General features: G+C 34.9%; 1 protein-coding gene across 2 annotated transcripts; it reads left to right on the plus strand.

The window, feature by feature from the left end:
• The first annotated feature begins 1,685 nt into the window (after positions 1-1,685).
• LOC132735362 (WD repeat-containing protein on Y chromosome-like) lies at positions 1,686-12,841 on the plus strand. 2 transcript variants are annotated; one of them, XM_060722301.1, is made up of 4 exons: positions 1,686-2,099; positions 7,874-10,980; positions 11,100-11,320; positions 12,206-12,841. In XM_060722301.1, exons 1-4 carry the CDS (start codon positions 1,766-1,768, stop codon positions 12,513-12,515), a joined length of 3,972 nt encoding a protein of 1,323 aa, XP_060578284.1. In that variant the 5' UTR covers positions 1,686-1,765; the 3' UTR covers positions 12,516-12,841. The 2 variants fall into 2 exon arrangements, with proteins under 2 accessions (XP_060578284.1, XP_060578286.1); XM_060722303.1 differs by lacking the exon at positions 1,686-2,099 and adding an exon at positions 6,158-6,430.
• Positions 12,842-14,532: the final 1,691 nt, after the last annotated feature.

Consider the following 14,532-nt stretch of genomic DNA (forward strand, 5'->3'; position numbering starts at 1 on the left):
ATGAATGAAAGAATGAATGTTGTAAATATATCCATAACTGTCGATACATATACAAAAATTACAACGAATTTGTCATATAATATTGTTTTAAACCGATTAATTACATGCTTATCGATGGTTTATAGCTAGAAATACAGTGAATTAAAACTGATGATTTCACTGTTTGAAACAGTGAAATTATCAATTTGATAATTTCACTGTTTTGAATTTAAGCCCCTCACGTTGTTTCAGTGAAATACCAGCGTACACAGAACTGGAAACCAACTTAATAACATGGCGTCGTAAATGATGTTAGTTACGTTGTACAATTATTTCGCGCGTTTTTCATTTAGTGTTAGGTAAAAATGTCCTTTTAAACGTTTGTTTGCATATAATAAAAAGAAAATTTGTTTAGTTTAGTGTAAGATCGTAATATATTTCACATCGTGAACACCAAAAGTTCACATTTCGTGAAATATATATTTATTGAACGAGTTGACTTAAAAATCATATTATGCGAGCCTCTGGCGAGCATAATATTGTTTTATTAAACGAGTTCAATAAATTTAGTATTGAATCTGCACGAGTATAATATTCTTTTTATCACATATATAAAATAAGAACAGTAAACTGTTAAACTGAGTATTTTTTCAATGACGCGCCTATAGTGTAACGCTAACATTAGCGCGCTTTAACGCTATATTTCTATATAGCGCAAATGACGTCACGTCAAAGTGTTATTACACTAGTGTAATATCGTTTTTATTAAATGGCTTTATTACACTGCTGCGCCGCGGTTTATGTGATAAATTCCGATCTTACACTGAACTTAACAAATATCCTCTATATGATTACAATTATGTCATAAAAGTATGTTAAAAATCGTTACTATTGTAGAATTAAACGATAATTCTTGCTTTTATGTTTCTTATGATATCTGTACATAGTGTTTTTTGGCTTTCCTATGCACCGTCTGTGGGTCGTCACTCTTCTCTACGACGTCCAATTCCTCAACAAAACGCACACAAATGTGTTGCTGTCTGAACTTATAAAAACAGTATATAAATAACGCATAGGTTTGTGAGTAAAAGTTAAATATTTTAATATATGTTCTCATACTCACAAACATATGTGCTATTTTTTTATTACCCCGAACAAATACTTCATTGCGACACTATTTCGATAGGTTTTTATTGTTTTACCTATATATGTACAAATTTTTTAGTTGCATATAAAAAAAAATTCGTTTATAAATAAACTGGATTTATTTTGAAAACAAAAAAAAGTTAAATGTAATCGATTCTGAAATGCATACATAAGCCTATTTGTCTTTCCAGATTTAAAATAATAAGATATTGCAATTTACACGATTTTTTTTTACAGATAGTTAAAAACTGAGTTCCTTTAAATTTTCAAAACAAAATAGGATTTCTAGTGAAAGATACAAATCTTTAATGTTATTTTTTCTTGTCTGAAAAATTGGCTCTTAAAAACTGAAAATTGATATAGTTATATACGTTGTAATGTTGACTCGTTATTCCTATTTATATCACAAATAAATCTACGCATTTTACACGTGTTTAATGTATAACAAACTTTGTTAAATCGGTTTAATAGCTCTTATTTAGAAATCTAGATTTATACGGCCTATGAATATTTTAATAATTAAAAGAGCGGGAAAACATAGCACAAAGCTGACGCGACGTCACATTTAGCTTGTTTAATACTAAAATGGCGTCGCGTTAATTTCCGGGTGATGAAGAAACTCTGCATTTTGTTCTTGTAAATGCGCCGGACATCACTTACTCCTATGACTGCCTTAGAGGAGGAGCATCGCAGGATGTCCTTAAAACCTCTGGTATCGTTAACTCCAGTCCAAGAAACCCAAGGCAAAGCACTCGGTAACAATCATGTGAAACCTGTAAAATCAGCGACAAACAAACTTGAGCCTAAAACCAGGCGCACGAGCAGAGCGATAACAACAATGCGTCGAGATTTCTATATAAATCGTAAATATAATTCTGGCGATGGACCTGACACACTCGATCCAGATGAAATACTTGATGATGAAGTGCTTCTCAGCCGACTACAGCGAATGTTCATTGCTGCCGAAGAAGACGGTATGACGTGTTTGTATATGTAACAAAAATACGTTTCTTTTCAAATACATCTTTTATAATAATCTTAACATAATAAAGTAGAAATTAGCATGGTCAGGGGGTTCGAACGTATAGCGGTGCGATACTTCTTTAAGCGAGGCAAACTCATGCGATATAGAATAATGGCCAGAGAAAGTGAACATGAAAGTGGGTATGAGCATGTTTTTTTTCCAAATATTTGTTGTATATTGAAATTTCTTGAAGAATAGCATTGTGCATGCTGCTCAGAACTTATAATTGTGCATGATCGTCAAAATAAATTACTAAATCTTAAAGTATTGAGGAAATTATTGAGGTATTTGTTGCTGCAAATTCAACCGTCAACCTGATATGCACATGCAAACGAATACAGTATCAGTACATTTAAAAATATTCGATTAGTTTAAGTCCCAACATGTTTATTTTTGATGACAAAACGATATACAAGAATAGTTTTCCATATCTATCCGAATATATATACAATATTTCCAGTTTTCTTACTGTACGTCTAATAATTGGTCCGATAAACTAATTGTACGCACACATTTTGGTGTGTTTTTCTGTAGCGACGGGGACTTCATCATTACTGTACATTCTATTTCAATATTGATGAAATATCAAGTTTTGTGTTTGTATGTATATCAAATGTAAACCACAGTGTCAATAAAAACAACAGTGTCAATTAATGTATTATACTACGATATAGTTAATATTTAAACAACGCTTCCCATCCGTTCTTACATTTTCAATTTTGTCGTGTTGGACTTTCTTTAGGGATTCTGTATTATTCTATTTCATAGAAGTACATGTAATAATAAATTGTGTGTGTGTTTTTTTTGGGGTTTTTTTTGTTGTTTTTTTTTTTGCAATGGAACTTGAAACTTGAAAAAAATATGAAAAAATACTGGCTTGATTTCCTTTATGGATTGGATGTTATATATATATATTTTTTAGAAAATTAATAACATTGACAAAAGTCTATTAGATGACCCCTATTTATTTAATGCCGTTGTAGGTCAAAGATTAAAGCCATTGTGGCACTTTTATTATACAGGCTTGAAAGTAGTCATATTTTTGCCTACTTTCCTACTTTTGCAATACTCCTACTTCTTTCCTACTTTTTTTTTTACAAATATTCCTACTATTCTTTCTAACTAATAAATTCAAATGTCATACATAGCATAGATGAACGAAAGTGGAAAATAATTAAACTACAAAATTGAATTGCATTTATTACATGCTTTTCGGTGGTTTATAGAAATATATCAGTGATATAAAACTGGTAATTTCACTGTTTGAAACAGTGAAATTACCACTTTGATAATTTCACTGTTTTGAATTTAAGCCCCTTACCTTACGTGAACAGTACTGGGTACCAACTTAATGACGTGACGTCGTAAATGACGTCACGTTGTATTATTATTTGGCGCGCTTTTCATTCAGTATTAGGTTTAATGTCTTTTTAAAACGTTTCTTTGCATGTAATAAAAAGAAAATTTGTTTAGTTTAGTGTAAGATCGATATATATTTTTCCTTGTGAACACCAAAAGTACATATTTCACTCGTGGCTGCGCCACTCGTGAAATATACCTTTTGGTGCCCACTCGGTGAAATATATTCCGATCTTACACTGAACTAAACAAATATCCTCTATATATTCTTCAGTAATAAACTAAACTACAGAGAAAAAACTTAACACAAATTACATGATCAAAAGAAAAATAAATCGCAAACAAGATACAGTGTAAAAAAACAAGACTCTTAATTGTTGTTGAAAAGGGCGACAACTTTTTGGAATGAAGATACAGTAGCTATGAACGTTGTTAAAAATTGAGTGATGACAAGAAATATAGTTATCTAAGATCTTAGAGTTAAGGTTACTTTTTCAAATTCCAAATTATCACAGGTAGATATCTTATTATTGAAATAAGTTCAAATAGTAACACTATAAAGATGGTGATTCGAAACTTTTATTTGAAGTAAATCCTTAAGGAAAGAAGAAGGTATAAAACTTTTTTTTTCAGAAATTCGAAAACGGACACAAATACGGTAGCTCTCTTAGTAGAATCATAGTAAAACACGTACAACAGATGTGATAATGAAATAATATCGAACCTTTAACAGCGTACAGTTATTTCATCGCATCAAAACCCTGCTTACACTTGTATATTTTGACCTTTTTTGCGATTTTATTCACCGATACAAAATCAGCTGCCGTCAGTTTACCTTCAATAACTTTTTTAATTATGAATTTAAGAAGATTTATGAAATAAATAATAAAAAAACACTCACTGTGTTTACACTAATTAATCCGCCATTATTCCGTTTCGCATGATTTCACCTCGCTTAAAGAAGTATCGCACCGCTGGTTTCAACAGCCTCGAACATTTATTAACATTTTCGTCTGCACTCTCCAGGGAGAGGCTGGGGTGCAATATCCCAGATGATGTCATATCCTGTTGAAATCATGCCAGTTCATGAAACACAAACGAAAACTGAGTAAATTCATTTGAATTTTCAAGAAAATATGAAAAATGGGAAAATGTGCTGAACGGGGTCCTGTGCGGAACCAGGTACACTGATTCTACATATATACGGTTCCAAATATAATTATATTTGAATTTCACTCACAGTTTCTTTAATACGGGGGGGGGGGGGGGGGGCGTCCGTGGTCGAGTAGTTTCAAATCAATTGCCCCTCACCACTGTGCTTTCGATGCCCGCCAGGGACTTTGGGTTATTTCACGTTCGTGCCTGAAATAATGCACAGATGAAAACCAGGGGCCTTCCTCCAAACATCCAATCAGATGTGGAAAAGGTAATTTTAGTTAAAGAGCGTTTTGTATATACACTCAGCAAAAATAGAAACCTGACAGTGTATATTTTATTATTATTTTCAGGAAATCGATGACGGAAATGTAAAAAAGAATGTTGGGCATGAAAAAAGATGCATGCACAACATTGATATGCATTTTGTTGTTTATTAATTATGTTTAAGTTTGTTAAATTACGCTAATTCTAAGGAAAGGGTCAAATTCAATTTATCAATTTTGTGGCTATAACGTTTTGACTACGTGCAGATAAGTTTTAAGCATTTCCTTAACAGTTTTAACATGCATGCGATTTTTTCATTTAATTCAATATCGGTTGCGGCCACCTCTGGCTCTAAGTAGTGCGTCAATAGAATTGACGAAACGTTCATCCATTCCGCTATCAATGCATTTGTCAGTTGGAGGATATTCTGTGGGGCGTGATGTCGTCGGACATTTCTGCCAAGCACATCCCAGATTCATATCTGGAGACATTGCTGGCCATTGCGTGACGTTGGCTGCAGCTAAGCGAGCGCGAGTTATCCGGACAAACAAACAAACAAACAAACAAACAAAAAAAACAACAACACCAAACAACGACTGAAATACGACTGAATTATATTAAAATTTATCAACCACATGCATAAAATCGATGTTTCTGTTTATTGATGGTCGTGGCTTTGTTACTGGTCCCTCCAAGACGGAACTCCGCGTACTATCATGTAGTCTGTAAAATGATTAGTGTAGTGCCGTTTCTAACGGTTTGTACATGTGTGGTTATGTAAGGTAAGTACGCCCCAATAATGTTGTCAATTTCCTTCCCCACTCCCTTTTATAAATGCATTAAAAAAAAATATTTTCGGTTGCCGCTGGTCCGCCCTTTAAGTCATTTTGTCTATTGTTTTTTTTTCGGTGCATTGCTGTGTGTCTTAATATATCAAGTGATCTTGTGAGGCTGGACGTTATCGGTGGCTGCGTTTCATGAACGGAGTTCTTCCCTGTTGATCTTTATATTCATATTTTATTCAGTAAATTCAGTATTACAACTATTTGAATTGGATTTGTCCATCTGATTGATTTAAAAAATACTAACTATTATCATAATACGTCAGATGATACTGACGTCGTTTCAAAATGTCAAATTCTAACAAAACATTCGATGACGTCTCGTTAAAATAACCTCCCTTGACGTGACGTCAAATGATCTCCCTTGTTACTGATCAGTCTATTTATAGTAATTTTGGATGAAACTAAGCAAAGCAACATTAAGTTATTAAAAAACATCTGGAGCATTTATTTAACAAATATATAATAAAGTTTAGGTGATGTCGTTACCAACTTTGGAGACTTTCCACTCACGTCTGCTTTCTTTCTTTAAATATATTTTACCGTAACGGAGGAAGGAAAATGTCTCAAAGAGATCGAGCAGGAGACATTTCACCGGTATCATCAATATCGACAGACTCGAATGAAGGAAGAGGACATATGATATTGGATGAGATTGGTAATCACCGATGCAAGCATCGCTTCAAATTAGTAAACAAATTAAATAAAAATCAAATAGAAAAATCAAATCAAACGTAAAAAAATTCAAATATTCACAGGCTGTGGTGTATTATTCATAAATAATACTGTTATATAATAAATATGACCGTGGATGCACGAGAGCTTTTAGTATAATTGTCTGCTTCACATGAATTTTGTGGCCAAGTTGGAGCCCGACTTCAGGTGCATTGTATAATTAACACAATGTTTCGTTTCACACACAGACACTTTGGGTGTGGAGTTAATTCACGTTTGCCGACATAAATCTTGTACTGAAAACAAAAAACAATCTGAAATATATAGACAATACTGTCGGGTCTAGTGGGGCCGACACTAAGAAATAACTACAAATATCGTTCAAATCCTAGTCCATGCAAGGTGACTTAAGCCGTAAAGCTTTAGGAGCGTGACCCCAATACCCTTATTGTCTAATTATGACAGGTGGGAGACATAAGGGATAAAGTTTTTAGCTAAAACGACCTTCTCTACATGTTCAGTATTCTCTATATCTTCATAAAAACATAACTTATACAAATGTAAACAAAAACAAACGTCATCCATCAGCCATCTTTAGTGACCATCACTATAATCTCTTATAAAAGATAAATAAAAAGAAACAACTTAACTGATTTTTTAATTTGTGTAGTTGAATTAATTATGAAAAAAATCTGTGTAATAATCTATAAATGAGCCGCGTCACGACAAAACCAACCGAGTTTTGATACTTTGGAATTATAGAGCAGGATATGAGCCGCGTCCCGACAAAACCAAGATAATAGGTTTGCGACCAGCATGGATCCAGACCAGCCTGCGCATCTGCGCAGTGTGATCAGGATCCATGCTGTTCGCTATCAGTTTCTCTACTTGTTATAGGGTTTGTAAGCGAACAGCATGGATCCTGATCAGACTGCGCGGATGCGCAGGCTGGTCTGGATCCATGCTGGTCGCAAACGCACTATGTTGGTTTTGGCGTGACGCGGCTCATATACTTATATGAACATTTAAAAAATATTAGTGTTGAAATATAGAGAATACCATGCTTGTGTCTGTTATTACAAATTTATCAGGCAAGGGTAAGAAAGGAAAAGAAAGATCCTTCATTTTTTTTATCGATTCGAGCCTGAAAAATTTAATAATACTTGTTTGGTATTCTATTTATTATGTTTCCAATTTAAACATGCGTTTATTTCTTTGAATTTTAAATGAAACAAAACACTGTCAAGACCCTCTCGAGTTCATGCCGCGCGCAGTATCAAGAGTCATATTTATATGAAATAGTCTCAAATTTTTTAGTCAAATGTAAGAGAAAACTTTAATTTTCAAACATTCTATTCCTTTCAAAGTTTAGCAATTAAATATTATCAAATTAATGAAAGATAAATATATATATATCTATTTCCAGAGAAAACAGGGCTCGACATTGACGAGTTCAAGGAAGCAATGCAAAAGACGGTTGGCCGGAACAATACACAGGAAGAAATAGAAATACTTTTTATGAAGGTTGACGCTAATTGCGATGGTGTGGTCGACTGGGAAGAATTCGTGACGTATAACCTGCTGGAATACAAGGAGAAGACACTCATGATGGAAATGCTCAGAGAGAAACCTTTTCCAAATGATACACGCGAAATCGATAGCCGACATCGTGATATCATTGTTAAAATCCTTTTCTACCCTAATGTGAGAAAATCCGGGGCAGTAAGTTCGAAAATTTGTTACAAGTCAGGAAAATATGTGACGCTAAGTAAGGAAGGCGTGATTGGACTTTGGAGTTTAAGCATGCGAAACTTGAAATACTATAACGCAAATCAGTACCAGAATAGAAAAACACAATCTTGGTTTACGGATATGGTTGCCATGCACAACGTGAACATGTTGGCTTTGACATCGACCGACCGTGACATAACAATTTTCGATCTCACCGGAAAGAAATTTACAATGCGGTATTATCTTACCGGATTCGAAAGCTGTATTACTGCTATGGATTACTGGGTAAATCCAAATGATATGAATTTCGCAATATTGATCTTCGGTGATACAGCAGGAAGTGTTTCAAGCATGCGGTTTGATTCTGTTCTTCGCGGGGGACCTTTTGGTGCCACATCTGCAAAGAAAAACACATGCAAAAGAGTAAGCTTCCCGGAAATAATGAAAGGCTTTGTTTTGGGTGTTAAAGCATACAAGATGTCAAATATTCACGAGGATTGGGTCAACAAGGTCCTATATCTTCCTGAAATCGACTCTTTTCTATCATCATGCCAATGTCCCCAAACTGCTTTATTTTTTGGTGACTTTGCTGGAAAGAAAAAACGAATGTACTTTAAAGTAAATAAGGGTGTACTGAGCTTTGATTATTCGCATTCACTAAACATCATTGTAACAGGTGGCATGGACTATATGCTACGAGTTTGGAATCCATATGTCAACAATAAATGCATTGTTCTCCTGAAAGGTCACACAAAACCTGTGAATCACGTGGTTATTAACGGAACAAGACACCAAGTGATCAGCATCGACAAAGGGCGATCAATACGAGTTTTCGACCTCAGAGATCAGGCATGTTTACAGCATATCAGCGGTCGGATGATTAAGTGCGAACCCTTCCCTATAACAGCAGTCTTTTATAACGCCGCAACGCGGACCTTGCTGATAGCAGCCAATCAGATTGTAATGTTAGAAAAGCGCGAGGAAGAAGAAGGTTTTTCAGAGACAGTATCTCACAACAAACCAATCGTTGCTGCAATGTATAGCAAAGTTTTTGGGTCCGTCGTGAGCGCATGTCAAGAGTCAGTCGTAAGCATATGGGATACAAATTCTGGAGTTAAAATGATGCAGTTCGTAAACGCGCATAGCAGAATTGAACGAGGTGTAATGGTCCCAGTCGAAATAACGGCTCTCTGTTTTGATCAAAATGGCCGACGATTGGTTACAGGTGCGCGCAATGGAACTGTCCACGTATGGAATTTCAACAATGGTTCCCTTATGCAAAATTTTTCACTTCCAGACAGTTCTGACGTCACAGGATTAGTATGTACACAACACAGTATATACGTTTCGGGTTGGGGAAAAATGGTGTATATATATGTCGATGGCAGTGGAGAAGAGCATAGAAAAAACTGGAAAATGCAACACAAAGAAGATATTTTGTCAATCGCAGATATGCCACCAAATATGATGGTAACCGGGTCATATGACGGCGAAATTGTCATTTGGTCACGTGAGACCGGTCAGGTGAATTGTCGTCTGAATGCCTGTATCAGTGTAAAACCAATTACAGAGGGAGGGCAAGCCCGTAGACATGGATCTGTGAAAGAACAAAATGTCATTCCAACAACTCAGAGCGGTACATTCGACCATGTTGAAAGCACACATAAATGGTTAAAAGGAAAAGCAAAACTAAGTCGAGCTGGACTTCTGTTTTCTAAAAAAAGCGGAGAATTTGCAAAACAAGACTCGTCCGACGAAGAAGATGAATGCAAACACCCGTTACTGCCAGCACTTCATCCAGATTCATTTAACTGCGAAGGTGACTCACAATTTTCCAGAAATGAATACGACGGTGTTTGTAAAAGTTATGAGTCCGCGGTTGAGAAGATTATATTTCTTGACACACGTGAACCCTCTCACAAAGAAACGGCAAATATTGTAACAAGTGGTGCTGAAGGCTGGATTAGATTCTGGTCAATACATCACGAAGGTGGGCTACTCGGCCAGTTTAATGCTGCTCATAGGCTGGGTGAAAGCGTATTTACTATCAAATCCGACACCGAAGACAATTATTTGTTTACTGGCGACACTGAGGGGTATGTCAAAATATGGGATATAAGAGATTACTGCAAAAGCAAGAAAATGAACTCTGCTGAACGTAAAGCACACTATGAGTTTTTGAGGCGTAAGTTCACGTTTTTTCGTGCCGAATGTCATCAAGAAAGTAAGCAGTTGTATACTGTGCCATCGTACTTGAAGAATGTATTTGCAAGTCGACCACCTCCAGAATCCAGCAACCCAAAACGTACTCTGAAGTATCCTATGCTAGTAAACTCGTTCAGGGCACACATGCGAAGTATCAACAGTGTGGATTACGTAACAGACCGTGAGCTTCTCATAACCGGAAGTGCAGATTGTAGCATTCGAATATGGACAGTAAATGGACAGTTCATAGGTACGTTTGGTGGTGAAAAATGGCCGACACTACCGAATATTGTCACAAATGAGTACTTCCTGTCTCAAATTCCGAAGGATATTCGGCGAGCAGGCTCTGCCCGGACATTGAAAGTTATGCACGGTGGAAAGTTACCCATGTGGCAGTCAGCAATCAGTATCCTGAAGCATCGTGGAGTTGAGCGTCTTAAGAAACAGTTTGGTCATTTACAGGAAGTTGCCAGCCAAGTGCTAGATAAACGTGAGAGCAATGAAGTGTCTAGCAACATTCTAGGAAAGTCATACAAGAAACAAATGAATCACAGAATGCCCCCGACACTGCCAAAATTCATTGAAACGCCTGGAAAGGTGAGCATGATTTTCCTTTCATTGCAATTTATTTTCGGTATTACATTTTGCTCCTGATAAATCTTTAAATAGTCATTATGTTGGTTTTGTCGTGACACGGCTCATTTTATACATTGTAGGTGGCAGTCTATCACACACTGCCGTTCGTCGAGCTAACACCTATAGATCCGTTCACTGACACGATTAAAGAGATTCAGACCCGCCGTGCCGGTAACTTGGCTATGAATAAACTTCGAGGTCTGAATCCTAGGAAGCCGGATACACCGGCTATACTGCAGGTGTTTAACCAACTAGTGAAAAAGCAAGGTTCACCAGTACAAAAATACAAACTAGGGAACAGGTACATTGTTTGATTGTTAATATTTATACCAAACATAGACCTAATATCCTCTTTATTCGAGTTTTTAGTAAACATTCACAGATTAGAGCCCTATTTGACTCACGACAATGTTTACCAACAATGCACTAGGAGAGGTTAGTCCACAATTAGCTCCACAAAATGATAATGATACAAACTTCTCTTCCAGATAGTTCTCTAAGATTGGTATGTTTGAACTATAATCTGTCAAGGTCTCCATTAATGGCTAACTCGCTGAACCAACAGGACAAGAAAAATGTAATGAGCAGAGCTATCAATATATAGGCTTATGTCAATAACGTATAAAGTAAATGGTCATGTAACAAATATTTTATTGTTGAGATATGCCGGTATATCAGTAATATATTGTTTCTGAGTGACAGATGAAATTTTGGCTCCTATTCTATACATTGGATGGCACAGCAAAGACGTATGTATCTAACGTATAACGTAAAAGCATTTTCATGACGTCATAATGTTTGGGGTCATTTGGTGCCATGTCTGATTCCTTTAATTAAAGCAAAAGTTATAGGAGGCCTAAACAAGAAAAGTGAATATGGAATATATTTCAATTCGAAGTCAGATCTTTTATATAGTTTTACTTTATGCACTATTAAAATATTTAAGAAAGCCTCACTACCTAGTAAGGTATTCCATGTTCACTAAAACAAACAAACAAACAAACACTTTTTTTTTTGCTAACAAACAAAACAAACAAACAATGTCCTCTATATAAATACATGCAGTTATTATTGATTTCAGAACAGAAATAGCATTTTTATTGTAACACCATTGTTAAGAGCTATAATGCTATGTTTAGATATACTTTATTGACACAATTTATTTTTTAATATTTTGGTTTTGCAGATTAAAAAAAGTTGCTGATAGATACCAAAGTCCAATATCTGCTCGTGGTAGACGACGCAAAGACTCCAGATCAGCCAGTAAAGCGTCTTCAAGCAAATCGCAACCGGAAACGAAGGTTGTAGAATCGCGTGACGGTTCACGCGCAGAAACGAAGGTTGTAGAATCGCGTGACGGTTCACGCACAGATCTCTCGGAAAGTTTAGAAGAGGACGAGAATGCATGTGATAAACTTGGGTCATCAACCCTTTCATGTGGTAGCCCGGGAAATGGTTCGCGTGCTGATGTTAAATTACCATCAATTGTGGAATGACTTGTTCAGAATAAAACAATGAAAAAAGAAAAAATGAATATTCAACAAATATATTAGTGATTGATTAAAAAAGATAATAACCAATATGTTTTGTAAAAAAATCAATTTACGTTCAGATTGCATTTAAAACATTTTGTAAAATTTTATACAAGTTTAATGTAAATGATACGTATTCTGGTTGTGCATTTCATTTATACAAATGTATTCTAAATTGAATCATGTATTCTTTAAACATTTATTCTCTGCGTTATCAAAGTTTGTTTCGCTTGAACATTTTCAAATTGTTCATAAATTTTGATAAATAAATATAGTTCATGTATATAATATCCATTTACTGTGTTAAAAAACAAAATACGCCGTGACTTGTTCTAAAAATGCCGAAATGCAATATGTCCGCATATTGCATACTTGGCTTTTGCAGCTTGCTTTACTAGCGCCACGTAGCTTATTGTCCTGAAGTATATATAGAATATTGTACGAGTGTGCTACTTTGAAAGGTTGTAAAGCTGCTCGAGCAACTTAATTGTGTAAGAATATATTCTTCATATATTTAATAAATGATCTCGCAATGGGATACAATTTATACCTATAACAAAGTTTGGTGAGGAGTGATGAAATGATAAGGGGCGACTACTCTTGACAGATGCACATGAACAGTTGGACAAGTAGCACATATTACTATTTGAATTACCTCTACAAGAATCATAAAATTCTGGATAGGTATACTATTCAACAACGTTCGGTTTTTTTAGATTTTTATAGACACCAGTCTGAAGTCTGACAGTTGCATTTTGTTTGTTTGTTATTTGTTTTCGGTCATTTATTATACAATATTGATTAAAATAATTAGAACTACGAAACATGTCCGCCCAGTGCATTTAGTTAGATCACGAATGTTGATAAGTTGCATGTTTTTATGTAATAGCTTCTAATGCACTAATGATGTGTTTTGATGAAAAATAGACCCATAGATAGGACGAACCATTTCTTAATTAGTTTTCCAGATAAAATTGTTTGTTTATACATTTTGGATTTGGCGCATGTTCATTAGGTATGTTTAGTGTAGGTAGGCTAAAATAATGATTAGAAAGTAGTAGTATTATAGTTGCAGAACACCACGTAGTAGTGCCGATTTCGATAACAAATTTTCCAAGAAATTTGAAATATATGTTTTGGACAAGATTGTTATGTATTTATTTCGTGATGGTCTGTCAAGTTTCATCATCAAACAATTATCCTTAGAATACCTTCGAACTACGAATTTTTGGAGCAACTGGTGATACATCTAATGAATTAACTTTTTTAATTTCCAGTGTTTTATTGTAATATATCAGATGATTATATTCTGACAAACCACTAGTGAAATTTATAAAATATAATTTTCACTGTAGCCGAACTATATCTGAATGCGGATGAAAAGAAAATCATAACTAAATGGAATAACAGGCAGAAATAAATGCCGTCATGCGTAAATTTTGCTTCTTTAGGAAAAGAAAGTCGATGTCACCATACATCATGTTAAAAATGTAACAAAGTTAGAGAAATTTACCAGAACTATATTTCAAAATTGATGATGTGACGTCATGATATGATGACGTCAAAAAGGAGAATGTGCGACGTTACGCGGCAAAATCAGTAAAAAATACTTATAATCACTTAAAAAAGCGTGAAATAAAAAGAAAATTTATTTGTTTTACATATAAGATTGAAATATATTTCATTCGTGAACACCAGCTATTATATTTTCACTCGTGGCTACGCCACTCGTGAAAATATTGCATCTGGTGTTCACTCAGTGAAATTATATTTCAATCTTACATGCAAAACAAACAAATATTCTCTATGTATTTATTTCGTGATGGTCTGTCAAGTTTCATCATCAAACAATTATCCTTAGAATACCTTCGAACTACGAATTTTTGGAGCAACTGGTGATACATCTAATGAATTAACTTTTTTAATTTGACGTAAATAACGTATAAATGATCTTAATAAATCAGTTTTTAATACTTTTCAA

This window comes from Ruditapes philippinarum, unplaced genomic scaffold, assembly GCF_026571515.1.
Source record: "Ruditapes philippinarum isolate M1 unplaced genomic scaffold, ASM2657151v2 ctg3187_1_1_1_1, whole genome shotgun sequence".
In the NCBI taxonomy this organism is placed as follows: Eukaryota; Metazoa; Mollusca; class Bivalvia; order Venerida; family Veneridae; genus Ruditapes; species Ruditapes philippinarum.

What these genes read in the sequence shown, in the direction of transcription:
- LOC132735362 (XM_060722301.1), top strand. Translation starts at nt 1,766, where the DNA reads ATGCGCCGGACATCACTTACTCCTATGACTGCCTTAGAGGAGGAGCAT. An exon ending in TCATTGAAACGCCTGGAAAG is followed by an intron (nt 10,981 to 11,099) that starts GTGAGCATGATT and finishes TATACATTGTAG; the next exon opens with GTGGCAGTCTATCACACACT. An exon ending in AAATACAAACTAGGGAACAG is followed by an intron (nt 11,321 to 12,205) that starts GTACATTGTTTG and finishes TTGGTTTTGCAG; the next exon opens with ATTAAAAAAAGTTGCTGATA.